This window comes from Tachysurus fulvidraco, chromosome 20, assembly GCF_022655615.1.
Source record: "Tachysurus fulvidraco isolate hzauxx_2018 chromosome 20, HZAU_PFXX_2.0, whole genome shotgun sequence".
Lineage (NCBI taxonomy): Eukaryota > Metazoa > Chordata > Actinopteri > Siluriformes > Bagridae > Tachysurus > Tachysurus fulvidraco.
In genome coordinates, this window is record NC_062537.1 from 4,999,725 (window position 1) to 5,027,275 (window position 27,551).

At 42.6% G+C, this 27,551-nt stretch overlaps 4 protein-coding genes across 9 annotated transcripts in view; 2 read left to right on the forward strand and 2 right to left on the reverse strand.

Moving 5' to 3' along the window:
* Positions 1–1,136: 1,136 nt before the first annotated feature.
* On the forward strand, positions 1,137–7,506 carry ccar2 (cell cycle and apoptosis regulator 2). 4 transcript variants are annotated; one of them, XM_047804644.1, is made up of 18 exons: positions 1,137–1,277; positions 1,800–1,885; positions 1,974–2,088; positions 2,178–2,313; positions 2,403–2,514; positions 2,767–2,913; positions 2,995–3,211; positions 3,404–3,514; positions 3,850–4,010; positions 4,130–4,256; positions 4,340–4,468; positions 4,643–4,789; positions 4,914–5,114; positions 5,453–5,575; positions 5,704–5,812; positions 5,903–6,100; positions 6,533–6,690; positions 6,779–7,506. In XM_047804644.1, exons 1-18 carry the CDS (start codon positions 1,158–1,160, stop codon positions 6,824–6,826), a joined length of 2,445 nt encoding a protein of 814 aa, XP_047660600.1. In that variant the 5' UTR covers positions 1,137–1,157; the 3' UTR covers positions 6,827–7,506. The 4 variants fall into 4 exon arrangements, with proteins under 4 accessions (XP_047660600.1, XP_047660601.1, XP_047660603.1 ...); XM_047804645.1 differs by having other exon boundaries at positions 2,178–2,295; XM_047804646.1 differs by having other exon boundaries at positions 1,149–1,284.
* A 484-nt stretch (positions 7,507–7,990) lies between these two features.
* On the forward strand, positions 7,991–12,147 carry LOC113638359 (RING finger protein 122). Of its 2 annotated transcripts, XM_047804649.1 has the most exons (7): positions 7,991–8,232; positions 8,568–8,644; positions 8,860–9,010; positions 11,075–11,120; positions 11,194–11,235; positions 11,343–11,425; positions 11,820–12,147. In XM_047804649.1, the coding sequence occupies exons 3-7, from the start codon at positions 8,880–8,882 to the stop codon at positions 11,935–11,937; spliced, it is 420 nt and encodes a 139-aa protein (XP_047660605.1). In that variant the 5' UTR covers positions 7,991–8,232; positions 8,568–8,644; positions 8,860–8,879; the 3' UTR covers positions 11,938–12,147. The 2 variants fall into 2 exon arrangements, with proteins under 2 accessions (XP_047660605.1, XP_026995229.1); XM_027139428.2 differs by lacking the exon at positions 8,568–8,644 and having other exon boundaries at positions 7,992–8,232.
* A 19-nt stretch (positions 12,148–12,166) lies between these two features.
* ppiab (peptidylprolyl isomerase Ab (cyclophilin A)) lies at positions 12,167–15,706 on the reverse strand. The gene is made up of 5 exons (XM_027139430.2): positions 15,529–15,706; positions 13,579–13,609; positions 13,398–13,486; positions 13,136–13,308; positions 12,167–12,794 (listed from the first exon to the last, which is right to left on the reverse strand). Exons 1-5 carry the CDS (start codon positions 15,595–15,597, stop codon positions 12,662–12,664), a joined length of 495 nt encoding a protein of 164 aa, XP_026995231.1. The 5' UTR covers positions 15,598–15,706; the 3' UTR covers positions 12,167–12,661.
* Positions 15,707–16,642: 936 nt separating this feature from the next.
* Positions 16,643–27,551, reverse strand: part of zmiz2 (zinc finger, MIZ-type containing 2) — a 31,692-nt gene continuing 20,783 nt past the window's right edge. Inside the window, exons 3-19 of one of the 2 annotated variants that reach the window (XM_027139423.2) lie at positions 26,864–26,978; positions 26,333–26,526; positions 25,655–25,838; positions 24,778–25,002; positions 24,270–24,464; positions 23,806–23,907; positions 23,312–23,480; positions 22,764–22,914; positions 22,227–22,437; positions 21,791–21,896; positions 21,550–21,707; positions 21,118–21,185; positions 20,642–20,710; positions 20,306–20,550; positions 19,789–19,958; positions 19,124–19,354; positions 16,643–19,032 (exon numbers count right to left, since the gene is read on the reverse strand). In XM_027139423.2, the coding sequence (XP_026995224.1) occupies positions 18,925–19,032; positions 19,124–19,354; positions 19,789–19,958; positions 20,306–20,550; positions 20,642–20,710; positions 21,118–21,185; positions 21,550–21,707; positions 21,791–21,896; positions 22,227–22,437; positions 22,764–22,914; positions 23,312–23,480; positions 23,806–23,907; positions 24,270–24,464; positions 24,778–25,002; positions 25,655–25,838; positions 26,333–26,526; positions 26,864–26,978 (2,701 nt within the window). In that variant the 3' untranslated portion in view covers positions 16,643–18,924. The remainder of the gene's footprint in view (positions 19,033–19,123; positions 19,355–19,788; positions 19,959–20,305; positions 20,551–20,641; positions 20,711–21,117; positions 21,186–21,549; positions 21,708–21,790; positions 21,897–22,226; positions 22,438–22,763; positions 22,915–23,311; positions 23,481–23,805; positions 23,908–24,269; positions 24,465–24,777; positions 25,003–25,654; positions 25,839–26,332; positions 26,527–26,863; positions 26,979–27,551) is intronic. The other variant, XM_027139425.2, reaches the window with a different exon arrangement.

Sequence of the window (27,551 nt, forward strand, 5' to 3'; positions counted from 1 at the left end):
TTAGGAAAATAAAATATTCAGGAATGGCACAGAAGAAGCCTAAAGAAAGGGGGCACAGAAACCTATTTCCCAAGATCTCAGTAACATCAAGCATCTGTAAGATGTGCTGGACAAACAAGAAAAATCCATAGAGGCTGCACACATGGCTGAAGATTTCTGGCACACTCTTCTTTTGCAGAAGTGTGCTTATTTTTTCAAAATGTAGGGCTTTTGAGTCTGAACTACTGTTGAAGACACCAGCTAGCTGTTCTGCATAATCCCTGAGCACTCTGCCAGGAATGATGTCTGGTTCAGCAGACTTACATGGGTTAAATCTTCTATGAGTTTACGTTTACATTTACAGCATTTAGCAGACGCCCTTATCCAGAGCAACTTACATTTTGATCTCATTTTTTATACAACTGAGCAATTGAGGGTTGAGGGCCTTGCTCAGGGGCCCAGCAGTGGCAGCCTAGTGGATGTAGGAATGGAACTCACCACCTTCCCATTGGTAGCCTATCACCTTAACAACTAGGCTACCACATCCCCCATGAGTTCTCCTCACATCAGTTATGGCTAAACAGAGTGGTCTTCCACACTGCTACGTTGTTCTGCACCTCAAACAGTGTGTATAAGTCCTTCAGAGCATCTGGGAAGGAGGCAGCGCTGTTGCAGGCAGGTGGAGTTGTCTTGTAGTTAGTGATCACCTTGATGCCCTGCCACAAGCGCCAGGTGTCATCACTGTCATGTAAGTGGCTGTGGATTCTCTGCCCCTGTGCACACTTTGCCTCTCTTATGGCTTGTGATAGTTTGGTACAGCACGGTCTTCCATCCTGCCATGTTGTTCTACACCTCAAACAGTGTGTATAAGTCCTTCAGAACATCTGGGAAGGAGGCATCACTGTTGCAGGCAGGTGGAGTTGTCTTGTAGTTCGTGATCACCTTGATGCCCTGCCACAAGCACCAGGTGTCATCACTGTCATGGAAGTGGCTGTGGATTCTCTGCCCCTGTGTACACTTTGCCTCTCTTATGGCTTGGGATAGTTTGGTCCTTTATTTTTTTAAGGCTGTCTTTGAAGCTCTGAGTCTCTTGACTTCAGCAGCGCACACACCTTTGCGTTCTGCTATAAAATGTTATATCCGGTTTTGTCCACTAGGAGCAGCAGTGCGTCTAAACCATGATACACGTTACAAGTCGATCCAAGAAGAAGAAGAAGAAGAAGAAGACGAAGAAGAAGAAGAAAGAAGCGACAGAAGACGACAATAGCGGAAAAAAAACAACAATAATCTATACAAAGGTTCGAGGTAAATTTTTGTATTGAAATAATAGAGATTGCATAAAGGCCAAAAAAAAAAACCAGCGTGTGTAAACGTGAAAGAATGGAGCAGCTGTTGAGTCGCTGCTTAGTTAAATGATGAAAAACAACTGCTTTAATAAATGCACTAGCTAACTAGCACGTAGCCGCTATTAACAACAACATGAATTGTTATGATCATCTGAGGTCGCGTTAGAATGAGCAGCACACGCACGTGTACACATGCATTGTTTTTCAGTGTAAACGTCGTGCCTTTGCTGTCACCCCTCCCCCCATACTAATCCTATATTCTGTCTAGATAACCAACACTAGTACTCTCAACCAAGTTAAATAAACGATCAGTAAGTTTCAAGTCAAGGTGATCGAAGGTGTGTTGTTTTGACTGGAAGTCATTTCACTGCTGATCCCAAATAGATGACATCGTGCTTGATTTACTCCTACCTGACCATCCAGATGTGTCCTGCATGAATACAGATTTTAACCTTTGTGTGATTATCTTCTCAGATGAGGCAGCGAGTCTTCACCGGGGTCGTGACGCAGCTGCAGGACCGCCATGGTACTGTAGACCGGGATGTACGCTTCGCAATGAGGTCTGTATCAATCTCTAAATGCTTTGTATTGAAGATTGCATTGCGGTAGGGTTTGCATGCTCATGTCGGACTTTCTTTCTTTCTCTAGTGCTGTAGTAGGCAGAGCGCCCTTGGTTGGCGAGAAGGTGCTGGTGAAGGCGGTGCAGGATCCTTCGCAGTCTGTCAAGTGGACAGCACAAAGAGTGCAAGTGCTTAATGGCCAGGTAAGCTGTCAAGGCCTCCGTGTTTGCATACAAGCCGTTTTCCACTTGATCAAAAACAATTTTATTTCATTGTTGCGTTCTCCATCAAGCCGTTTAAATCTCCTCCGCCACTTCTGCACTCCACAACACCAAACCTGATGCCGAGCATTTTGGGAAACAAGCGTCAACCACTGCTCAAGTCACCTAAAATACCGCCACTGATTCCGGGTATGCAGCCCAATCCAGGTAACAGTGTACTACTGAAACAGTCATGTTGTCCAGTATACAGATTATATGTAATCATTTTCTTCTATATACACTGATTTTCCTGTCAGGTGGCATGCTCCAGATGCCCCATCATCAGAAGCTCCCATGGTCTGCTCCCTGGGGTGGAGGAAGCAGGAAGAGACACAATGAGGTTGTGGTTGGGCGGAGAGGCCGACACTGGTGAGTGGAGTATAGCAGATCCTATTTTACACTTGGAAATATTGCCATATCAACTCATTCTGCATGCATAGTATGAACAGTTTAACACCATTTTAGTCCTTTGAAGGACACCCATTTCTTTAAAGGCTAATGCTTTCTTTTCATGCATAATTATACCACAGATAAATTGTGTATTCTCAAGATGAAGCATGCAGTCAGATTTGGCAAAAAAAAAAAACAAAACAGATTCTTCTTTTTTATTGTTCGATTCAGGGAGGAAGCAGGTGGCTCTTGGGGAGGTGACAATGCGAACCAGAAAAGACGGCGATGGAAAGCCCCGTTTGACGAGGAAGCTTCCAAAAAGAGCACCTCTCACACCAGCACCGGCTCTCCTCTCTTCTCCTTTTTCTCACGAGACAGGTGGGTCCGCGTGCACCGGAACATTACAAGGTCGATTAAAGCACACGGTATCACAGCATCTGTTTATTTCTCTCATTTCAGCACGGCCTGTGATAATCTGGAGCTACAGAGGCGATACCCAAACCTCCATGCTCCCCTGTCTCTCTTTCATGTGCAGCTTTGCTGGCCCGAGAGCTTCCCTCCCAGCCAGCCGCTGCCTCTGGCCGGGCCCTGTCATTTTCACATAGGCTCGCAACAACCTAAGACAGAAGCGATTCCATCTCCAGACTCCACGGACAACTCCCTCTTCTCTGTCAAGGTAATCTAAGGAGGAGTCACAAGTTGTCCATCTAAAGCCAGGTTTACACTGTATGTATGTATTTATTTGTGAGCTGAGCCCTGGGGATGAGACACGCATGATTCAAAGGCTAGAAAAGATTTTATCGGATAAAAAAATATATCACCACAATCCTAGTTCTTAACACTCATGCTTTTCCGTTCTCCCTTGCAGGTGCTGTTACTGTCCATGCCCGACATTGAGGACTTCTACACACAGTGTTGTAAATATACAGAGGACGGGAAGGCGCACGGAGATGCGGTCCACCCTATAACACTCTTCAAGGTTAGCATGTTCCTTTCTGTCATTTTTACTGTGGAGTTTAAACACTTTTGTCCCATAATTTGAATCAGAACTTGAGAGAAAATCCTTACAGGAAGCAATGTACACATATATTTATTCATTTTGTTTTCTAACGGTTGTTCTCGTATTGTTGTGTTCTATCCCAGAAAGCTGGTGTCTTTCCTGTCTTTTCATTTAATCGTCCTGCGCCTTTTTCTGCACAAGGTCACAGTGTCTTGTACACTCACGGACCCCATTCAGCACAATAGATGAACTAATACTGTCAGACGCTTTGCACTAAATTAGAATTGGTGCTCTCGTTCTTTTTTCTGTATTAGTTTCTGTTAATGGAAAAAGCAGGAGAGCTGCAGCTCCCAGGAGGATCGTGGTCCAAAGAGGACGGGTCCAATCCAGCCAAAGACAGCAGCACTGTTATACGCACTGCGGTGCGCTGTGTGATGGAGCAGACGGGTCTGGACCTTTCAGCTTGTACGCAGTGGTCAGTAAATACAGCCTGCTTACAGAGATTCACATCGTGGCCATTTCTCTGGAGTCATTATCCTGGAGTAATTCAAGATGATGTCCGTCTGATTTGACGTCTTTGTCTCCCTTTTCAAGGCATAAAATGACGGAGTTGAGATTACTTCCCGGGGATAAAACGGAGACGGTCGTCATCTTGATGCCGGACGTGTGGAACCTGGTGCCGACGCCAGAAGAGTGGGAGAAGTTACAGGAAGAGCGACAGGTCAGGACACCCACGTACTGCATGTTTAATCACATCAGCAAAATGTTTCACGCTCATTTCCTTTATTGTTTGTCGTTTTCCAGGAAGACGAGTCTCCTCTTCCTGATGTGCCCTCACTGGTAGTCCAGCCCTCTGCAGGGTTCACGCTGTCTACAGTCTCGCTCTCGTCTTTGTTAGAGCCACGGATGTCACAGAGCAGAGACGCGTTCGAGGTTTGAATCCGTAATTTGTATTTTCTCTTTTAAGTCATTTACTTTCCACCAACAGCAGATTGTAGGGATCTAGTTCTTATTCATTTTGTAGATTAATAGAGCCATGTACAGTGATGACAGTAAAGAAAAGGAATGAAGTCTGTGTGTGTGTGTGTGTGTGTGTGTGTGTATTAGGTTGGTTTGGTGAGCGAGCTCTTCAGCGAGATGCTGCAGAGGGATTTCGGTCTGCATCTGTACCACTCCCTCTGCAGCCTGCCTCAGACTCCGACTCCGACTCTTCCTGACTCTGAGATACAGACCGAGGACGTCAGCTCTGCCCTTGTACGCACATCTCACGTGAACCGGTTTAAAAACGAAGGCTCACTTTCAACTAGTCGCATTTCAAATGACGATACGTCCTAATGTTCCTAACCTCCTCCTTTCCCCCTTTTATTCTCTCCATCAGGATGATGAGGCAAAAAAGACAAGCAAGGACATCGGAAAGAAAGGAGCGTGCGATGCCAAGAAAACAACAAACAAAGAAGGGGATGAGGAAGAGGAAGAGATCAAGATGGAGGATGAACCGGAACAGAGTGAGCACCAGGCAGAGATTCAGGAAGAACCAGAGAGTCACACAGAGGGTGAAGAAACACTGAGTGCTGATATAGTAAGAGCAAATATTCCTACATGGATTTTGTTCATTTTCGGAAATGAGCCCTCATTACTGATCAGGTACATCTTAGTGTGTCTTGTTTGAGGAAAAAAACAACAGTGTTACTGTTACCACTCCAAAAAAGATTATTATTATTATTATTTAGTCAGTTAGACAGAAACCCTATTGTTCACTGACACTGGGGACTCCTAAAAAGATCTTTAATAATGTCTCCTTTGCACAGGCTGTTTATTTTCCTGACAGTGAGTCAAACAAGCAAACTATTCAGTGTCTCGTTTTCTCTCTCTCTCTCATTCTCTCTCTCTCTCTCTTTTTCCTGACTCCCTCTAAAGGAGCTTCCCCGTAGGGTCCTTTTGTCCTTGGTGTTTTTTGACCGTCAGCTCTCCGGCTTCCTGAAAGAAGACGACGTTCAGAATATCCTGCTCTCCCTCGGACTTTACCTCACCGCTGCTCAGGTCTCTTTCTCTTTTCAAATAAACAAATAGAAGGATTTAAAAGGTTCCTTTATTTATTTATTTTTAAACAAAGGTGCTGAGTGAAGCAATAATTACATTAAAAAAAATAAATGTGTGGCATTTCTCAGGCACAGGATCTGGCCAGAAAGATGTCTGTGGACGGGAAGTGCATGTACCGTAAGCTGTGCTCTCGCTGGACCGATTCAGACGAGGTAGCCTGCGACCTCAGCGCAGAGGGTACAATGTAACGACATACACTTCACCCAGATACACACTGCCTGAGAATATATTCATCATTTTGTTGTGCGTCACCATCTCTGTCCATAGGAAATAAATCCCTGCTGCCGGGTCTGCCTCGTAAGGAGAAGGGCGCTACACGTCGCTCATCCAGCAACGCTAACCCGGATGTGGTAAACTACAAAGGGAGCGTTCTGAACATTCCCAACCTGCTGCAGCACCTCGAGAGCAGCAAAGCAGCACAGCACGAGATGGAGAAACGACTCGCTGAACTACAGGCGATGCTCGGTACGGCATGGAAATCCAGCCCCTCCTTCTCCGGATGGTTAACCGTTAGAGTTGTAGCTTAGGTGTATGTGAGGAAAAAACCCTTTGTGCTTCATTTCTCAATACAGAAAATTCTTTTTGAACCATCTGTGTGTGCAGTAGGTATATTGATGAGGAAGAACATGGCAGTGTGTGTATGCCAGACATGTGCTGTTTTGCAATGCCTGCCGTTCATTAAGAAGCGACTCTACATACTCTGTATCCTTGTCTTGATAATTACAAGAACTTCAAAGGAACAGCTTCGTTCCTGTTATCACCCACGTTATAGCTGCTGCTACTATTGTCATTCCTTCACTTTGACCTAAACTCGGCTCGTATAGTAAAGAAGCACGAAGCTCTCTGTCCTGAAGACGTGATGGAAAACTCAGTTTATGTATGTCTGTGTGTTTTCAGAGGCCGCCAAGGCGAGGCCAGATTCGGATGAACAGGAGCAGCTGAAAGGCAGGTTGGAGAAAGTTGAAGCTTTGAACAAAACCTATGAGAAGACTCTAAAAGAAAACGCCGGCCACATGCTGACCGTCATCGAGAAGATGCAAAAAATGGTAGATCAGGTACAGTAAAGACAGCTCAAATTCCTTCCTTTCATTCCTTCACATTCACTTTTTTGGGACGATACTTAATTCGGTTTCTACTTTCCAGACGACGAGCCTCACAAGGACAAAGGACACGAAAGCAGATAAAGACTAACAGTTTCTTCACATGGCAAAGTCAACAGGGGCATTTTAAAAAAACCTCCAAACCAACTTATTTTCCAACTCTTTTGAATCTCTCATAGGGAAATTTAATGGAGTTGTACATTTTGTTTGATTTTCAAAACCTCAGAATTGCTCGGCTTGGCGTTTCAGTCGCACGTTTGGCAAAAGTCTGATTATGTTTAAAAAGAAGAAGAAAAGAATTAAAATCATGTTTGACCTGCACAGGTGTATTAAAATGGGGATTTAATGTCTTTATATTGTATAATTGTTTACTTTGTATTTGTTTAATCCCGTAAGTAGGAGAATGATATTAAAATTTGGATTTTTTTAAGATTTTTTTTTTTGTTTTCTTTGTGTAAAAAGATGTATTGCTGTGTGTATATTCGCCATCAGTGCTGCTTAGACTGAATGGTCCCTTGTTCCATTTTTGGGGGTTATTTTTTTCGTGTCTGAAAGTTGAACGGTCTGGATAAAGGGACCACTGTTGTTGTCAGGAATTGCTTGGACTACTGCAATAACAAACCTACAGGAAAAAAAAACAACAAACAAGAAAAGAAAAAAAGATAAACCTGACTCCCTTAAGTTTTCCCTTAATTTATGAGTCACTCATTGTCACGTTTTCAGTTCTTGTGTGCACTCCTGTGATCCAACAATAAAAAATGCCATTGTGAATTAGAACTTGCACTCGCTTAATGCACTACACAAAGATCTGATTTGTACATATGATTATAAAATATATCTTTTAATTATCTAACATTGAAAAACTTGTAGTCAGAGATGAGTAAGCAACAAAATGACAAGTGCTCCAAACTAATTATTCCCATGACCCCGGGTGGAATAACTATGTGTTTATACTTGCTATAGATGCTTTAAATGTCACGTGGAACTCGCTTGACACGTGCTTTTCAGACGTCACGTTTCATATGTCGTGTATGTCTTTATTTTAACCTTATCTGTATACATGACTCGTTTAATTTTAAGCATTAGATTGTGTGAGAACGTACCGTTTTACACGCAAACGTGTGTCGCATGAAGGTCTTTCACGTGTCGGTTCACGTGTTCACACAGAAAGCACATTACGTTTCAAAACAAAACTCTATGATCAGATGTAATGACATGTTCTGTAAGGGTTTTTATATGACTCTGTTGCATAACCTTCCCCTTTCTACTGCATGAGCTGAACACAACGCCATCAAGGCAGCAACGTCAACATTAGCATCATTAGCCATGTCGTGACCACATCCCCCGCCTTCTTTCATCTACACATGGAGCCTGGATAACAAATACCCGAGACCTAGCTTTTGCTGTAGAATGCCTTATTTTCAATGATATCTATTGAGATATTTAAAAGCAGAGGCTCTATCTTCATCCAAATCCTCGACGGAGCCTTTCAGAATGGTGAGACTGTTAGCAGCGCGCGCGCACAACGCAACAGCTCTTAGCTAAGTAGCTATTTTAGTCAAATGGCTTATTATTAATTATTTAAAGGGTGGCAAATAATAATAATGGGGGAAATGTACAGTTTTTAGTCAAGCAGCCGTGTAGTACTTATTAACTTAAATAAAATACAGATATCCTACAAAAGACCTTTTCTGTAATTCATGAACAATGAAAATAATGAAAACAACACAATAGAAAAACTATAAAAGCTGTGAATATAGTGTGTGTGTGTGTGTGTGTGTGTGTGAGTGTGAGTGTGTGTGTGCCCTGCGATGGGTTGGCACTCCGTCCAGGGTGTATCCTGCCTTGATGCCCGATGACGCCTGAGATAGGCACAGGCTCCCGGTGACCCGAGAAGTTCGGATAAGCGGTAGAAAATAAATGAATGAATGAAAAATAGAATTAATGTACTGCACATTTTCCCATCATTGCTATTTGTCTCTAAATAAATAACATATTAACATTAGTATCAAATGGCTTGGGTTGGTTGAAATAAAATAATTTTTAAAAAAATGGTGTAACCAGTAATCTGACAGTACAAGCATCAGTCATTTCATATTTTTTTACTCTTATTTTCTCTTGTAGGGCACCTTGAAGCACAGAGGATGATCCTCTTCCACAGCACTATGCCTGCTGTTGCCTTTCAGGACCTAGTTTTGAATATTTACATAGTCATCTTTGGCACAGGGATATTCGTCTTCATCTTGAGCCTGACATTTTGCTGCTGCTTCATAAGGTGAATTTCATAATGTTTGCTTGTTGTCTGTATGAAGTGAAGTGAAGTGAAGTGAAGTGAAATACGGCTAAGTACGGTGACCCATACTCAGAATTTGTTCTCTGCATTTGACCCATCCAAAGTGAACACACACACACCATGAACACAGACCCGGAGCAGTGGGCAGCCATTTATGCTGTGGCGCCCAGGGAGCAGTTGGGGCGTTCGGTGCCTTGCTCAAGGGCACCTCAGTCGTGGCCGGCCCGAGACTCGAACCCACAACCTTAGGTTTATGAGTCAGACTCTAACCATTAGGCCACGACTTGCCCCATATGCATACAGCATCATTGTCAGCTCTTGGTTATCAGCTGTTTAATGGTATGATGTACCTTGGATCTAGTCAGTGCTTTTGGTATGTCCCTGTTCTGTACAATATTTATTATACTGTGTGGTTTGGGACTCAAATTAGAAAGAAAAATATTTAGAGTTCGTGAAACACAACTGCATGTGCGCACACTCCTATTAGATATTGTCATATTGGTCATTTGATATTTAATAGACACCAGCTCAGAGGGACTTCCTCTGGCCTGAGATACTTCCGGGCTCAAATGATTCAGAAGCAGATCATATCATCCCATCTTTTTCCTGTTGCTATTCTTGGCACTTAGCAGTCTCAACGTTGACAAATCCATGTGGAAGGAAAAAAGTGAATAAGATTTGCATTGTAATATTCTGTGTCTGAAGAATAAGTATAGGATTGTTTCGCTCTGCAGATGGGAAGATAAAACAGTGACACCTAGCTAAACTCTTTAGTGATTTCATGTGTTGCAAACCTTTTATAAAGGTGCATTACCTAGATGCAAATTTTAAAATTTAAGGCTGTTGCAATGCAGTGGTTTTAGCACTGTTGTACCAGGTCTGGTAATGAAACAGGAAGGGAACACAACAGAAAAATCCACTGGCCATATATTATTTGAACGATAGATTGTTTTAATCACATCTGTGACAGAGATGATAGTGTGGGTGGTGTGAATGTATCTGGTACATCAGTGCTTCTAGGATATATTGACTGACTCACCTGACTCACTCACATATTGACTGACTGACTGCCTCACTGATTCCCTCACTGACTCACTTACTTATCGACTGACAAACTGACTCCCTCACTCACTGACTCGCTTGCTGAGTGTCGGACTGTCTCACCAATGATGCACTTACTGACTGTCTCACTCACCGATTTACTAAATGACTGACTGCCTCAGTCACTTAGATTCATTAAGTGACTTGACAGACTGACTGCCTCACTCAATAAAATTGATTGACTGCTTCATTCACTCACTGGTCAGTGCTTCTGAATGACTGAATCACTCACTCATTAACTAACCCACCCACAGTTTGATAGCCTGGCTGACAGACACTCACTGACCCACCAGATCACTTACTGGATGCCAGATTGACTGACTCATTCACTTACACACTGACTTAGTTACTCACTCATATACTTCTCAGCAGACTGACTGCCTCACTCACTTAGACTCTCATCCACTCACTGGTCCACATACTCAGTCAATAAATGCCCCGCTACCTCACTCAATGACTCAACCATTAACTCAGATTAACTGACTGACCGCTTTGCCCAATGACTCGCCCTGACTGATTGATCGTCTCACACTCTGACTTACCCACTCACTCACTCACTGAATGACCGACTGACGGTTTACCCCTGTGGGCATCTCCTGGCAGGTTAAGTAGCCTTTAGGCTCATTTCTACTACAGGGTCAAAATATTGGGTTTTTTTTCACGTTATATGCTAAAGGAAATCCACTAAGTACTCATTTGTTTAGGCAACACACATGAAATAAATGATAAAATATCCACATGTGCCTGAGAAAAAAAAGGAATTTCTAACATTTCTAAACATTCATTGCTATTGAAAAACAGCTATGTATATAACAAACATACATTCCAGCTGGTCTACAGGGAAAAGAAGCCACGGCAAATGGTAGTTAGTTGAAAGTTGTCTAATTATAAAGCCATTTTCTCCATTCCTGTCTTCCTGACTCATTGTGATCCTGTCTCTTCTAGTAAATTGCGACATCAAGCCCAGTCTGAGAGATTGGCCTACAAGCTGGTAAATATGGCTCAGACACAACCTGCTGGATTAAGATCTGAGTGATCATGCTCAAGTGTCTTATTTCTTGCAGGTCATATTGAAGGATGAGACAAAGCACTTGAATATTCATGGGGTGAGTTAAAAAAAAAAATTTAAATACCTAAAAAAAAAAAAAAAAAAAAAAAGTTAGTTTAAGAAGTGCTCAGTAACCAGGCTGCTCGGTCTTCTTTCGTCCTTTAGCAAACATGTGCCGTGTGTTTAGAGGACTTCAGGATAAAAGATGAACTTGCTATGTTGCCATGCCAACACGGCTTTCACAAAAGGTAACAGACGCCGAAGAGTTCACAGTATATTGTCGTAAGTAAAAAAAAAAAAAGAGAGAAAAAAGAAACCCACAGGTGAGTCTTAGAGGTCTGCTTTCTGAAAAGTGTCTGCTGGAATGACAGCTCCTGATCTAATCCTGACAATATTCTGAACATAATGCCAGAGTTGTTTGTGATGGATCCTGATGTGGACTGGAGTTAAGTGTTACAGCAATTTTTCACTGACCATTTCCATGCCTCTGCCACTAGGTGGTGGTAGAATTATTCATGGTAGAGTCAGTAATCTGAGTGACTACACAACTGAAAATATTAGAAAATGATGGATTACATAGGATAAACTGAAAAGCCTTGATACTGATGTAGACACTCGCATGTTATTGTTCCTACATTGCAGGTGTCTGTTAAAGTGGCTGGAAGTGCGCTGTGTGTGTCCCATGTGCAACACACTGATTCCCTCCCTGGTTGGTGCACCGAACAAGCACCTCAGCAGCATACTGGATGAACTGGTGTAAATAACTTGCACGAGCAAACCAACACAAATGCTCCAGTGAATGTTCTGCAACTTCCAGACTTGGAAAGGACCAAGAACAGCTGTGATGCCCAACACATATACAGGCTGGTATTCTGGCAAATGGTAGGATTTAAACATGGCAGTTGAGATCATGTAAATAAAAGCCAAAATAGCTTACTTCAAATCACTGATTTAGACTAAAAATGTAAAAGACACCATAGAAACAATGATTAGTTTTCAAATTTATTTCTCTCAAAAGGCATACAGTGCACACAGCTTTATTTCCTTTTCCATTAATTACAGCTTTTAGTTGCAACAGCTTCAACACAGTACACGATTTCCAAAATGCATTACCTGTTTAAAAATTTCCAATTTCAAGCATGATGTTTAATTCTAGTGCTGTCACTGCTGCCAGTTAGTGAATTTCAGCAGTGCCATTTCTAAAAATCAAACCACCAGTTTGGTCCTAGAAATTTCTAAATATTCCATGGTTTAAAAAGCTTGATGCTTGAATAAACAAAACATTTAATGTTTGTGACAATCATAATAAAGCAGATTGAACAGTTTATTGTTCCACCTTTAATTTTTTGTTAAACAAATGTTCTATTTATGACAATTTTTTTTTCCTAACAAGTGTTTTAATAAGAATAGGAATGAGAAAAGGAAATTAAAGGAAGGGAAAGGAATGCACGATACTGAAGCTAGGTGTTGAGTGGAAGCGGTATTTAAAGTTGGCCACAGTCAGCGATGGTGACCTTGGCAGAGCACTTGCCGGAATCTTTTCCATACTGTTCCATTTGTCTGACTACCTCCATGCCGTCGACCACGGACCCGAACACAACGTGCTTGCCATCCAGCCTGTTCAAAGGAAGAGGGAGAGCATGAAACTGGGCTATTTTTTTTGTTTATGCCAAGCCATCCACTTTAATATTGTACACTGGTTACAGGCTGTTGTTAAAGGCAAATAAAACCATTAAAAAAAAACAAACGTATTTTCAGGGCATCAAACAGGCCAACAATAACCACAGACTGATAGATGCAGAAACAACCTAGTGGTGGAAGCTTAAAATAATGTTCCTTAATGAATAAACGTTAGAATTAGAGCAGTATTAATAACATTTATAAAGAGTTACACTTCCACCATGCAATGTTTGAGGAAATAAATAAAGCAAGTGAAAATTCTGAAGCTAAGCCCTTACCAGCTGGTTTTCTCAGTGCAGATAAAGAACTGTGAGCCATTGGTGTTTGGTCCTGCGTTAGCCATGGACAGAATGCCAGGTCCTGTGTGCTTCAGAGTGAAGTTCTCATCTGCAAACTTGTTGCCGTAGATGGACTTTCCACCGGTTCCGTTGTGATTTGTGAAGTCACCACCCTGAAGAGTCGCAACAGCGATTCAGAGCCAATCAATAACCCAAAATGAAAAATCCAGATCTACTTTAGGGTCAGACAGAAGGGCTTTACCTGGCACATAAATTTTGGGATGATGCGGTGGAAGCCAGACCCCTTGTAGCCGAAACCCTTCTCTCCAGTGCACAGAGCGCGAAAGTTTTCTATAAATAGATTCACAGGGAGAAACGTTCATTTTTAAAAAGGGGTCATTGGTCACAGGGGAGACAAAACACCAGAATAAAACTTAACTCACCAGCAGTCTTGGGGACAACATCTGCTCTCAGCTGAGGAGAAAGAAAGAAGGAAAAAAGAAGGAAAAAAGAAGGAAAAAAGAAGGGGGGGAGGGAGAGAATCAGAATGAATATCTGGATACAGAAACCCTCACTGGTCTGTAAACTAATATCAACCATGCACAAAGTGGCCTAGGCAACGCCACTATCCCAGTTATTTACATAAACCAGTCAGTGCATGTCAAAGTGTAACTGAGCTTTTCACCGTTAAAAGCCACAAGAACCACAAACAGTCGTGTGTTTATACTTTAAGCTCGAGGTCAATAAATACATTAACATTACAGGATTTCAATGATGATTTAAAGGGGCTAAAAACCATAACAGCAACAACGATTGACTGGATCATGTAAAGATCTACATGGTAAGTGCATCAGACTGGAGCCCGTCTGCATGTTGAATAGCTAGACAGGGTGGATACCTAATACCTGAACTAAAGCTCTAGAACAGTACTTTACCTTTTAGAACTTCGTTTGCTTGAAATGGGATTTTTTTGAAAAGGAAAAAAAAAAAAAAAAAACATTGGATAGCTTATCATGCACTTGAGTTCAGTTTAAATCAAAGTGTAGTAATTCGACCTAGTAATTTACATACGTTTTAATGGTAAAAGAATGTGCTTCATGTCTTTAAAACATTTCAATGAATCAGTGCAAGTCTGTGGGACATCAAGTCCTCACCCACACCGATCAATGCCGTGGATGCAGTGTTGCGCCCTCTGTCGGCTAAGAGCGATGTTCAGTTTTTTTCCAGGGCGTCAAATAGTCTCGGCTTACCAGCAGGAACCGACACTCCCTCACAAAATATTCATCTACACTGCACGTGTTACAGAGTAATGGTTTAGAATAACTAAAACCGCAAAAATATCCGTTAATCCAGCTGGGCTTCACACACACACACAATCAAGAATAAATGGATTATAAAAGTGACGTTAAAAGGTGTCTAGATGCAAAAATACTGAATTTTCAGCAACGGGGTCAAGGCAAGCCTGAGATGACTCACCGGAAAGAGTCGACTCGCCCGTGAACCACACTTCACAACGAGGATTTACTAAGAACTAGATCGGTTAAGCATTAAAAAACACGTCTGTTTTTTAACAGAGCATACACAATGAATCGAGTGACTTGTTTTAAAACCAAATTGGTGGGATAAATCGTGGAACTCCATTCGGCTCTTTTGAAGAATCGTTTTCGGGCATGTGAGGACATGGAGGCTGAATTCAGGAGTCGTCCTGCTGGATTAGTCTAAACTCTTCAGCAGGAGCAAAATGTATTTATGCAAATGACCTGATTGACGGCCACCTTAATAACACGGCTATTAATAAATAAACACTTAATAGGAACAAGTTAGTCAAAAGCCATGCACAAACGTTCTTGCACAAAAAAAAAACCTGAGGCCTAGGCTAAATCATAAGCCACACGTACAACCACAGAGCAAATATAACCAATTATGCAAAGCTGTGTAGGTTAATGGCGATTCAAAATGGCACCTTTACCCTAGCATATAGGAATGAAGATGGCGTCGGTAATTAACTCAAAACGTGCACAGGAGGAAGCTCGAGACGAAACTTTTCCCGTCTTTCGACTTTTTTAATACGGAACACGTGACATTTCAACGCGAGGCTGCGTACAAACTATAATATATTTTCACGTCACAAGTTAACCTAAAAAAAAAAAAAAAAAAAAAAACAGATAAACGTGCGAAAGACTAAAAACGTTCATCACAACAACACATCGTTCTCACCGCCTACAGCCGCACCAGTTGCGTATAAACAGACACGTGTGCAGTTCAACACGTGCTGAAATGGCTTTAATTCTGCATCCACACACGGAACAGTATCAGGATCCCTGTAGCTGTTCAACCGCAGCCAGGCGGCTCAACGCGTCTAAACAAACCCTTCGTTGTTTTTTTCTCCTCACCTCCATCACAATTCTTCCTGCACCTTTGCCATCGATGGTGATGTCAAAAAACACTCTGGGTTTGGCCATGTCGGACACAGACGTGCTTTAAGTCTCTGCTATTAAAAGTTAAACGCAGACGAGCCGTGAACAGGATGTAACGGACCGAATTCTAAGCGAAAACTTGAATATATAGAAGCAGCACGGAAGCGGCTTCCTATTGGAACGTACGTAGACGTGAGAGCTTTGATTGACAAGCAGTACAGCCTATAAGAAGTGCAGCATTACAGTTATATCACGAGCCCGATTCTGATTCGGCTGTTGCGCCTGCTTTAATGACGACGCTACGTTTTATCCAATAAGCGTTGTGCGAACCGTGTAGGCGTGTACGTGCGTATTCGCGCGGTTAGTGATGTGTGTGATGGCGCGAGGGCGTCGGCCAGGGATTAAATCCGCCATTATGGCACAGATCAGTACTAAGAGCGCCAGAATGTTTGAATGTTTCAACTATGAAAAGTATTAACTGGCGCCTCTGATTCACGTGTTTGTTATGAAGTTTGAATACAAAATACAGGTTAAAACACGAAGACGGAAGCCAAAACAGGGAAGTGTTTCTAGCTGAAGAGCAAAAATAAACATGGACGCCATTGCACTGCATGTGCAACGCTTAAACACGTGGTTCTATAGGCTCCTGATGGGTTAACACGTGCCTCACCTGTTTGATGCTTTCCTAATGGGACTTTAAATGAGTCCTACAGGAGTCTGGTCATTAGGATAGTGTGGAAACATAGTGCTTTAATGGCACTTTAATGAAACTAAAGGACCTCTGTGATATTCACTGTAGTCTAATGATCAGTACTTCAGGCTAAGTGCCAGGAGCATGTGGAACATGGCTTAAGGGTTCTGTGATGATGATTACATCTTATTATGGTGGTGGAAATTACAATTGAAGATGATCAAATGTGTGCTTGTTATAGAGCAAGTATAGTTATTAGCTGGATTAATTAAAATTCTTTAAGTCTCACACACACACACACACTATATATATATATATATTTGAATAAATCTTTGTAAGCAGCTTCCCATCTGGAATCATTTTCCCCACACAATCACAAATAACTCAAATGCAACAAGATGGGGATTAAGTCTTTACTTAAAAAACATAATGGAAATATTTCACATCTTTAGAAAAACAAACAAAAAAATGATTAAGATTATTCAAGTTTAATTCCATCATTAAAACGTAAAGGATTCACCTACACATGACGGTCAAACATTTTTTTTTTCCTTTCTCTTAACAGTTGGATGAACAGTAAGTGTGACATAATTCTGGTCTCAAAGCTGCTCTTATTGAAAGCCTTCATGGTCACAGAACTGATGGTGAAATGAACTTTTTTTTTCCATTTTTTCTTTTCTTTTTTTTTTTTTTTAACAAATTCATAAACTTTGCTAGATAACACACATAAGAGATGCATACAGGTCCACCAATTATCTTTATAATTATTATAATAACAATAATTATATAATCAAAAGATAAAATTGTATGATACACAAATGTCTTCAAAAACAATTGCACATCCAAGAACTCCTGACCCTCCCTGGATCGTTTAGGATACAGACTGCACACATAGCCGACAGCATCCAGAGAGCAATCATAAATAATAAAGTAAGACAAGACAGGAAACAGGGCAGCAGACTGTCCTCCTCTCTCCATCGAGTCTCTTTGTGAACTGAAAAGGAACAAGAGCTTTTGGAAGAAAAAAAAAATCTGTCATAGTGTTTAAAGTGTATGTGTGTTTTATCATGGGGTACAAAGAGTGTATACATCTGTAACAATAATAATCCTATATCTGTACATATTTTCAACACAGCTCCCTAATTGTTCCTCATCAGTAACAAGTAATGGGTACTGCCATTAAGACCAGGCTATCAAGAGGCCATCATACTGCAAAAATGAACAATCTGGATGTCAGAGACGAAATGTGAGACTGCAAAATTTTAGGCCCTGAATGCACTCTTAAAATAGAGTTGCATTTTGCGAGCTTGAGTGTGCGTTTGTGAGAGATACCCTGTCTGAGATATGTGTCTGGGATGCTTGTGCTCTGCGAGACCTCTTGTTTTTGCCGAGTCCTTCTGCTGAGTGATGGGGGATATTGCATATCTAAAAGTAAATTAAAATAACCCGGTTCCTAGTAAAGGTAAAGGCTGTGTGGATAGAAAATGATCAGGATTGAGACTTTTGTCCCTTCTTGCGTGTAAGCAGATTTTACAATCAGCACAGGATGTGCCAACAGTGCAGGAAGACACCATTGTTGAAGGAGAAGAAGAACAAGCCAGGAGACAAAGAGCTGTGACCAGAGGAGTGCATGTGCCAGAAACACACTCGATGTAGCTTGTGGTATGTCTGTGCATTAAGGTGTGCTTCTATTTCATCTTCGTAATTACACTTCCCAGGGATTGAATGTTTTACTCACATCTACAGTGGCTGAGCAGGACTCAAGCCCCTCCCCCTAGACACAGGCAATTTTTTTTTTTTAAGTTCTGCAAATGAGTACAGTACGTTTCTTTGATGCTACAGCGAGATATGCTTTGTGACTGCATCTCTAAACAGCAAGGCAAAGGACAAGGGCATGCAGGCTGGAAAGAGGCTCCTAACACAAAGTATACGCCAACTCCTGGACTTCCAAGTACAAATCTGGGAGAGGGTGTGGGTGGGCATCAATGATAGCATGCTAGCTTACTGGTGGAGATTCTTTTTTTTCCTGGAGGTAAGGCATGTCTGTGTCTTGTGTTTGCAGGGTCCATTGGCATTCCCAACATTTTACATGCATTCAAGTTACAACAGAGGCCAGACATAGGTTGGCTTTTTTGTTCTGATGTCATACTTAAAGAGCACCTAGCTTTATCAAAATTCGGTTCTCCTTGTTATCGACACGTTCTGGATTTTTAAAGAATGTCAGTACTTCACAATCGATTAAATCATGATCAAGAATAAATGACAAATGGGCAAATTCCATAAACTTCAATGTAATTTACACCAAGCACAAGTTAGACGTCAGATGAGGTGCTTTTCTACAAATGGATTTTGCAGGAGCTGGAAATATAAGATGGAGTCATCAAATTAGAAAATAAAAAATAAAAACACAATAAAACCATGACGTTTTTCAGAGGCAGACTAACAGTAACGTCAAAGTCAGATTATATCTTCTGCACCTTCCTTGCTATGAGCATTTCTGCAGTTTCAAAGGAACAGAGCAGGCCAATAAGTAGACTCAAATGTTTGTAAGGATTCCAATCCCTGATCCTCCAAACCTTCTTGTAGCGTGCTAAGAGTATGTACTGCTGTATTTTTTTTTTTTTTTTTTTTTTAAGGATGGTGTGGCGAAGCTAGAGGTTTTGTACAAGCTGTGTGTGAACTCAGTTGCTCTCAAACAGCGAGAGCAGGTCATCATTGCTGTTGTTAGGGAGGTCAGGAGGACCCAGGTAGGTCAGCAGCTCATCTGGGTTTGTTAGCTCTGGGAGCAGCTGGAGAAACAGAAGAGAAGAGACAGTGTTAGGTTGTTGATTGGTCATGGATTCTGTCACAATCCAGATGACTGGTTGATTGGTGACTCACATCAAGACCAGGCTCCGTTACATCGCCTGGCCCCCCGGGGCCACCCAGGCCAAAGCTATCCGTGTGCAGCCGGGGATTCTGGTTGGAGTTACGTGAATGCATGGGTCCTCCTGGGCCACCCAAGTTGGAGCTGCCATGGAGAGGTTGATGCTGCTGTTGCTGCTGTGGTTGTTGCTGCTGCTGTTGTTGGAGGGGGTTATGGGATGGGTCCATGCGACTCGAGTGAGTAATCTACAAAAAGAAAAAGAAAAAAAAGAAGAAAAGGGAAGATAAGTGATTATTAAACTGTAGGTGCCTACAGAGAAACAGAAAGTGTGCCAAGAGAAGAAAGCTTAAGTGTGTGAATGAAAGTTGTGGTTAAGAGTAGCAGCTGTCAGTGACATGGCTAATAGTGCAGCAGGTCATTCTGTCGCATCCAGAACCAGTGAAGGAGCTCTTACTCTCACATGCAGCCCACGGGGCCGTAAAGCCATCAGCTGCTTTCGTTGCAGGATGCTATCGATGCAACTAATGCATGTCAGTGGTGTGAGGAATGTTTCTTTAACTTGCAGGTACAAATCGAGTTACTTAAGCCCAGAGTGGCATATGTGGATATTAAGTTCGTACTGGCCAAAAGACATTCCAAAATATTTTTGTCTGAGGCACAAATGGTGTAGATTTGCTACCTGTCCAGACATGGGGTGCCCCACTGGTTTCTCAGGTGTCAGCAGACCACTGGGAAGGTCAGACTGGTAAGAGAGGGGCGGAGGACCCGAAGAAAACTCGCCCAAGGTTGGAGTGCCGGGGGCGTTGGGGAAATCCGAAAAGCCTGGCTGACTGGAATATCCCGAACCGGCTAAGAGACAAGAGGAAAGAAAAAAAAATAATACACTATCATCATTCAGCCTGACAGTCAGTACTCAAGTTAAACAGGTGGACTTCATTATTAGAAACAGCCAGGAATTGCTTATCTGTCTGTGTAGCTTTAGCTTTTAAATGTTCTATCTATATTTTCACACCCACTTGCTACTTTTCTTCTCTCTCACTACAGCTATCGATCTGGATTGAAGAAGGTTTTACTGTAATTACTCTAAAATGCCTGAAGAAAGCAACCACAATGTTTTCCAACTGGCGTATATATGGCATCATGGTGGAGAGATGTAATGATTCTTCAATATGCGTGAGCCAAAAATAATTAACAACCTTGACTGGGGTAATCTGGTGTGCTGCTGCTGCCGCCTTGTGGTAAGGACTGGTAGGGTGACGAGGCCGGTCCCAACGCAGCGATCATCTCCATAACACTGGGCAGGATCATGTGACTGGGGCTGAGGGTGCGACATCGTTTCAGAGCTGGACCGTCCGGATCCTCTTTAATATGTAGGTCAGACTTCACAGGGACCGGCTTCCAACTACACACTGGATCGATAGTGATCTCCTCGTAGTCCGAACTATAAAAACAAGTTGAAATTCGGGTTAAAGAGCACTGGAGATCATTTCATAACGACGGAACTAAGGTCACAGTGAGGTACAATAACTTACTTCTGGATATAGATGAGAATGCCCAGCATATACTGATCCACTTCTAGTCCCTCCAGAAGAGCTGTCTTACTGCAAAAACCAGCACAAGACATTTGAGCATTGAACCATAGGAGTCCTTTTTCATAACCATTGTGGTGATAGTTTTAACAGTACTGTTGGTATTAAAGTGGTTGATGGATCATTTGATTAAATCACTTTTCTGTTATTCTGAAAGTAAAACAATGTGTTTTGCTTCTAGAGATTAATAAATTAATAAAGAGAGAGAAGAGAATAATACTGGAAAGGCTGCCCAGGTGAGTCAAGCTATGCTAAACTGCCTAGCTACTAGTCAATCTGATATAAGATCTTAGTATTGATTACAAAGTGTCTCACTGCCTACAAAAACTTAGCATTAGTGAGACACTGCATATTTTGTCTTGTGACAGAAGACAGGAGTATTCTTTAGGACACAAAACACTGGATTTCTGGACTCTTACTTGCACACAGGACAACGCCAAGTCCCTCTCTCACAGTTAAGCTGCAGGTACGACTCCAGGTCAAAACACTGAGGGGGGAAACACAAGCACATAGAAAGGCACCTTTACTAATCTATAAAGCATAATGTCTTGTTAAAGGTACATACACTAGTAATTAGAGCAACTAGTGAGCGGGTTACATGTTTACTCACCATTTTTATAGGCAGAGCTCTATGGAACCAATATACAAAAAAAAATATTTGGAGCTCAAAGAACACGCTGAACATAATTATCAGCTAAATGTTATTTACAACAAACAGCCTGATCCTTATCCTAACCAAACATTGGCTGAAGTTCACTACATGGTTTATAAGAAAACCCTCAACTCCCAATTTCAAATGTTATTTAGAGTACAAAGGTAGAAAGCAGGACACACGCCCCTCATCCTCTCACCTGTATGTGCCTGCAGTCATGGCCCCGAGCTGGAAGTTGGATGCGTCGAAAAGTGATTGGACACTTGAGGGAAACCTTGATGGCCGTCTGCTCCACACCATCCTCGCCATTTAGCCCAGGAGTTCCTGGTATGGTTCCGCTGCTGAAGTTCCTCTTGACTGGCATCAGAGGGTGAAAATGATCAATGTAATATTTATTACACAATGTAAACGAAGGGTGAACTGGCAGGACTGGAGCTTACTTTTGGTGACACAGTGCTCGGCTGGAAGGAGCCTCTTCTTCATAAGACCCTGCAGCACAGAGCGCACCGAGGGCCGATGAACAAGCTGCAGTACGAACAGATGGGACTGGAGAGGAAGAGAAAACACACCTTGACAAAAATATATTATACTTTAAACATATCATACTATCTTGCCTGTGATAAGTATAAGAAAATCAAATGTCCAGTTTCAATTCTTCTTTCCTTTCCTAACACTTTGCTAGTTAATTTAGAGTTAAGCTACTACCACATGCTCAAGCTGTCCTGTGTGTGTGATTTTAAAGGGTTTCTTCATTAAAAAAAAAAGAAAAAAAAAAGTATTCATTAGGACAGAGCCCAGTGTTAGCATGGACCTAACACTTGTGTTCACAATAAAATCAAGATTATAATCATAAGTGTCAAAAAGCCAAACACTTACACAGCAACAGGCGGTGACTGTAATCTGGATGGTGTTCCGACCCGGCTGGCACACGTGTTTCAGGTAGAGAGGCTTATGGGAGGTTTTGTTGTCGCCTCGCTCGATGGTGAGGGGCGTGGCGTTCACGCTCACCTGCACAGAGGCCGGCCAGTTGGTGTTCATCTGCCGGTCCTCATGATGGTAGCACTTAAATTGCAACTCCAGGTCTGGCCTAAACAAACAAGACAATCCAGTATGAGACATCAGTATACACAATGTGTGTGCATACAAACATAACTATATCTTTCATTTTTTTAACTTAATAATAAGCAACTCCTCTATTTTAAATGACCAAAGACAAAAAACTAACCCCTTGTTTTCAACTGGCTCACAAAACTGAGGCTTGTGAACTAACTTCTAGCCAGAACAAATGTAAATTTTACATCCTGCATGCTTCCCTAAATAAATATCAAAGAACATGACTTAGCCAGACATAATAGGGAGATATATTCATGCAGAGATACAGAAGCTTGGGATGGGATCGTGAGATCATCTGACCTCATCATGAGTGTCTTGTAGACGGAGTCACGCAGCTGGAAGACGTGGTTGCTGACAGCCAGGTTGTGTTCCAGCCGGAAGGGTTCCAGCACCACCCCGTCCCGAACGGGGAATGTCAGCCGCAGGTCATCGCTTGGGTTTCCTGTAGAAACTGGAAGTGTTAGACAGCACACTAAAGAAGTGCTTTTTTTTTTTTTTAACTATTTGTAGCACATATAGAGAGTTTAAAAAGAAAAGAGAATCAAGGAAAAAATTGTTTACACAAAACTGTAAAACTGTAAAAAAAAAAAAAAAAAAAAACCCACACCTTTCACAAGAATTATATAAAGTCAATATGGCAAATGTGATTTTAGTTGAGATCATCTCGGGGCAAATACAGCAATCCGGTTTATTTATCCGGAATAATTTTTAAACAGTAAAAGTACATATGGGGCCATTTTCTAGTCAACAGAAGCATGTTTAGTAACATAGCTTTATACAGTGAACTGCAGTTTACATGTAAGGAAGAACTGTGAGAAAATATAATAAGAATGCTTGAGCTCTGGTACCTGTAGGGGGCTGCATTGTGTTGATATTGGGCTTAACATCAGGGAGGAAGGGAGACTTCACATCCTGACCAGGTGACATATAAGGTGGCATTGAGCTACCAGGAGTCATGGGAGGAGTAGGGTTCCCTGGAAGGGGTGAGCTGGGGTAGCCGGGCATCGCCCTCCCAGGCTGTGGGAGGGGTAATATTAACAGTGGTTACAAATACACATCTCAAACAGTAAAACTGCTAACAGTAAAATGTTAACGTCACACATTCTGTTAATAACATTGCTAATAAAAGGTGGCTGCTTAGTCATATGCAAAGGACATAAAGCTAACCCACTGCTTCAGTAAACACATTAGCATTTTATGAGGAAGTGCTCCTCTGAGACAGAGCACACAGTGACAAAGTTCAATCGGGGCGCTTCTGATGTCGTTACATATTAACTGGATTTGACCTGAATGCAAAAAACATAAAACATGGACAGGAAACAAAGAAAGAGGGGACACCGACCCCGTTCACAGCTCCTTGGTTAAACGTGTTGTACCCTCCACCTCCACCCACTCCTGTGGCCAGACTCCCGTGGTTGTTGCCTTGCCCGTTGAACTGATCAGCCTGAGAGACAAATCATTATCTTAACGGCAGGCTATCAATATATAAACGATTATGTCAGTATAGAATACACAGTATTCAGTCCTGTATGATCATCTTACATGACTTCCATTTTGCTATTACAGCAGTTACAAGATCTTTGCATGTTCACTCAGGCAGTAGTGCTCTCAGATTCCAGCAATTTCTTTTTTTTTTTTTGCTCTCACAAAGCAGCAGTTTGTCTAGCACAAAATAAAGAAGCAGAAACCTTCTCACCACGAAATCTGACACTGCTTTCTTGCTATAGAGAGGCACAAACTGCTTGCAAAGTGCTGACAGAATCTTGCAAAATGTCTTCTACTTTGATTGTAGGTAAACCATTTTACCTTGTAATATTGGCCTGGGTTTCCTGGTCCCGCAGGATACTGGCCCATGCTGGACTGCTGAATCGGCATTCTGTGGCCCGTGTAGGAAGGCGAAGGTGCCGAGCGCTGTGGGCCGGGCCCGTGGTACTGTATGGCCTGGCCGGGGTAAGGACCTGCTGCTCCCATTCCAGAGCCATACTGCTGCCCTGGGAAACCCTGGAAGAGAAAACAGTTATACGAGTGAGACTGAAACATGACAACGTACATTATACTGCATTTTCTTTCTAAGTAAATAGGGATCTTGAGAATTTATGCACCAAGTCTGAGAGTCATATAACGGAGAAGAGAATTTACAACACCAAAGTATTACTGGGAAATGACCAAATAAAGTAGTATTGATGACTAAGATGATCTGACTAGGATGAGAATGTGATGAATGAGCTCACGCAAAACACAATCATAATAAAAACAAACATATAGTGTGGTGTTAGAGGAAAGACACAAAAGCAGTAAACTTGCGCTAACTAACCTCAGAGTTGTAAGGGCGCTTCAGCCCCTGCTGGTGTCGTGGTGGAGGCCCCTGCTGCCCCGTGGGGTAACCGGAGTGTTGGGGCATACGCTGTCCCTGTGAACTGTACATGCCTCCCATAGAGGGGGGTCTGGAGCCCACCATCCCGGAGGAGGCCATGCCTGGTGGGCCACGGGGTCCAGGGTGGGGCATGAATTGTGTGTTGTAAGAGGAAGCACCACCCATCTGCAAAGCAAAAAAAAAAAAGAAAAAAGAATAAAACAACAAAAAGTGCCCCTACGCCCATCAGACCTAGCAGGCTTGAAACAATGACTGGAGATTTGCCTGCCACTGACATGCACTGGGCACATATAGGAAAACAGCAACTAGGTCACCCATCATGGACAATCAAATCCACCCTCAATACCGTGGTTATGATGTGATGTCTACTGCTTGCCTGCCAGTGTGTAAAGTCTGTTTTTATAACGAGTTTGCAGGGAGGGCAGAAAAAAAAACACTCTCCCTTTAGACTAATTAAAGCCATATTCTAGAATTGGTATTGTGTGATCTGCTGTTCCAGCAGCAGGGGGCACAGTGAGTGCAACCATCAGCTCGTAGCACACAATGGCATGCTAGATTTCAAACACAGAGTGCTCAATGTGAAAAAGAAATTTGAGCTGAAATCCGTACACCTCCATCAACAAGAATACACCAGATGACATGCTCTTTGTTTCCTGCCTCTTTTCTTAAATGAAGCAAGTGTCAAAATAAAGGTCATCTGGCTTTGTTCAAGAAACATTGCTTTTATGTACAATAAAACGTTCTCTGATGTCAAATGTGAGCAAGATAACACGTTAACAACCCGAGCACTCAAAGACAAACAGGAGATGCTCCTTACAGGCCCGTAGTTCATCTCCTGGTTCTGCTTTTCCTGTATTGCTGCAACAGTCGCCGTGGCAGTGGCGGTTGCTGTGGCGGCGGCAGCAGCAACGGCAGCGGCGGCAGCGGCCTGGGTGAAGTCAGTGGGAGGGCGAACGCCATGAGGAGGCATCCCGAGGGAACCTCCACCATTATTGGGGTAACTAAAAAAAGACAGGGTGCAAACACAAACAAGCTGTCATTCATGCTGATTCACATCATCTCCTATTCAACTCAACAGGAGACCATTACTGGCCGTATCGAAAAACAGATGTTACATATTTTTGGAACGTGGTGTGTGAGCGTAGCTGATTATGCGTGTTGCTATGCAAAGTAGAAAGCCTCATTGTCGAAGTATTCCACAGAGCAAAAGCAAATGATCAGAGTCCAAAGATATATTGCTATGCAAATCACTTTTGGGGGAGGGGAGGTGTGCATGCGAGTGTGTGCGTGCGTGTGCCCGGGTAGGTGAGTCAGTGCAGGGGCGGGACTCCTCTCTGACACACACACACACACACACCAAGGACAGAGCATGCTCAGCCCACGCAGTAGTGACGCTCAATCAAAACACCGATGTCATCCTACTCCTCCACCACTCAAGGCCTAATCACAGATCCTGTAAGACTGAATTAACACTAGAGCTGTAGGAACCTCTTACCTGCCACCGTATGCAGGTCCAGTCGGGTAGCCCCCGCTAGGCCGGCCATACATCCCCTGCTGCATGTAGCCCTTGTTGGGCTCCGGGTAGCCCTGCTGCCCCATGAACTGGGGAGAGTTCATACCAGGGCTGTTGCCAGGCATCATGTGACCACCAGCTGAATTGCCACCCGGGCCCATAGGAGCACCAAATACCTAATGAAAGAAAGAAAGTGTACATTGTGAATCTCTATGCTTCTCTGTAATTATCAGCAGCAGGACACTGCATGATTTCTAAACTAAACGATTACATAATAAAAAGTAATGCAGCACTACACACCAATACGCCACAAATACGGGTCATGATACATTTACCATATATACATTAAATACTGGCACTTTTTAATAATTTACACCATCCAGTATACAAGTGCAAGAGCTGTTAGCATAGAAATGTATTAAAATAAGAGCATTCATACAAATACAACTCTGGACAAATTAGTACAAATCTATTTTAAACGAAGTCTTAGTCGACGCTGAAGGCCAGGCTTACCTGGCTGGGTGAAGGACTGGTAACCCCCCACACTGTGGTTACCACAGACAGGGAGCCGGGGGGCTGGTTGGTGCCTTGCTGCCAGGACGCTGGGTCATAGGGGTAGGAGCCGTCACTGGGGGAGAAGGACAGCAGGCAAGGTTAGGATTAGCAGAAGAGACAGAAATATTAGCCTTTTTTTCTCGTTTTACCCTCTTTGTGTTCACCCTGCTCCCTTTTGCCCATGTGACCGGGCAGGAATGTTTGATTTACCTACTGCAGGCTGATCTGAGTGTCGAATTGACAGGACTGAAATGACATAATGGATTTTTACGCTCATGTCTTCATGTGATCCTGACATATGGTGTTAACGGAGTCAGTGTGTGAGTGAGTGAGTGAGATAGCATGTGTGTGTATACGTGTATTTGGAAGTCTTTGTGTGACTTGAATGTGCTATAGCCACATGCTCTAGAGGTGCTCGGCGCAATGTTTCCATGGCGACTACAGTCACTTAGAGACAGGAAAGAGTAGCAATGCCAAGGGAGGGGTGTGTGTGTGTATGAGAGAGAGAGAGAGACACAGAGAGAGCATGTGTGTGTTAATGTTCACGGATGTGTGTGTGTGTGTGCGTGTGTGTGTGTGTTTGAGTACCTACTGTTTTCTGTATAACTGGATCAAACCAGATTGCTCTCATTTAATCTTTCCAAAA

What these genes read in the sequence shown, in the direction of transcription:
- ppiab (XM_027139430.2), bottom strand. Translation starts at nt 15,597, where the DNA reads ATGGCCAAACCCAGAGTGTTTTTTGACATCACCATCGATGGCAAAGGT. An exon ending in TCCCAAAATTTATGTGCCAG is followed by an intron (nt 13,309 to 13,397) that starts GTAAAGCCCTTC and finishes GCGACTCTTCAG; the next exon opens with GGTGGTGACTTCACAAATCA. An exon ending in TGCACTGAGAAAACCAGCTG is followed by an intron (nt 12,795 to 13,135) that starts GTAAGGGCTTAG and finishes TCCTTTGAACAG; the next exon opens with GCTGGATGGCAAGCACGTTG.
- ccar2 (XM_047804644.1), top strand. Translation starts at nt 1,158, where the DNA reads ATGATACACGTTACAAGTCGATCCAAGAAGAAGAAGAAGAAGAAGAAG. An exon ending in CAACAATAATCTATACAAAG is followed by an intron (nt 1,278 to 1,799) that starts GTTCGAGGTAAA and finishes TTATCTTCTCAG; the next exon opens with ATGAGGCAGCGAGTCTTCAC. An exon ending in AGAGCAGAGACGCGTTCGAG is followed by an intron (nt 4,469 to 4,642) that starts GTTTGAATCCGT and finishes TGTGTGTATTAG; the next exon opens with GTTGGTTTGGTGAGCGAGCT.
- LOC113638359 (XM_027139428.2), top strand. Translation starts at nt 8,160, where the DNA reads ATGATATCTATTGAGATATTTAAAAGCAGAGGCTCTATCTTCATCCAA. An exon ending in AGCACTTGAATATTCATGGG is followed by an intron (nt 11,236 to 11,342) that starts GTGAGTTAAAAA and finishes TTCGTCCTTTAG; the next exon opens with CAAACATGTGCCGTGTGTTT. An exon ending in CAACACGGCTTTCACAAAAG is followed by an intron (nt 11,426 to 11,819) that starts GTAACAGACGCC and finishes CCTACATTGCAG; the next exon opens with GTGTCTGTTAAAGTGGCTGG.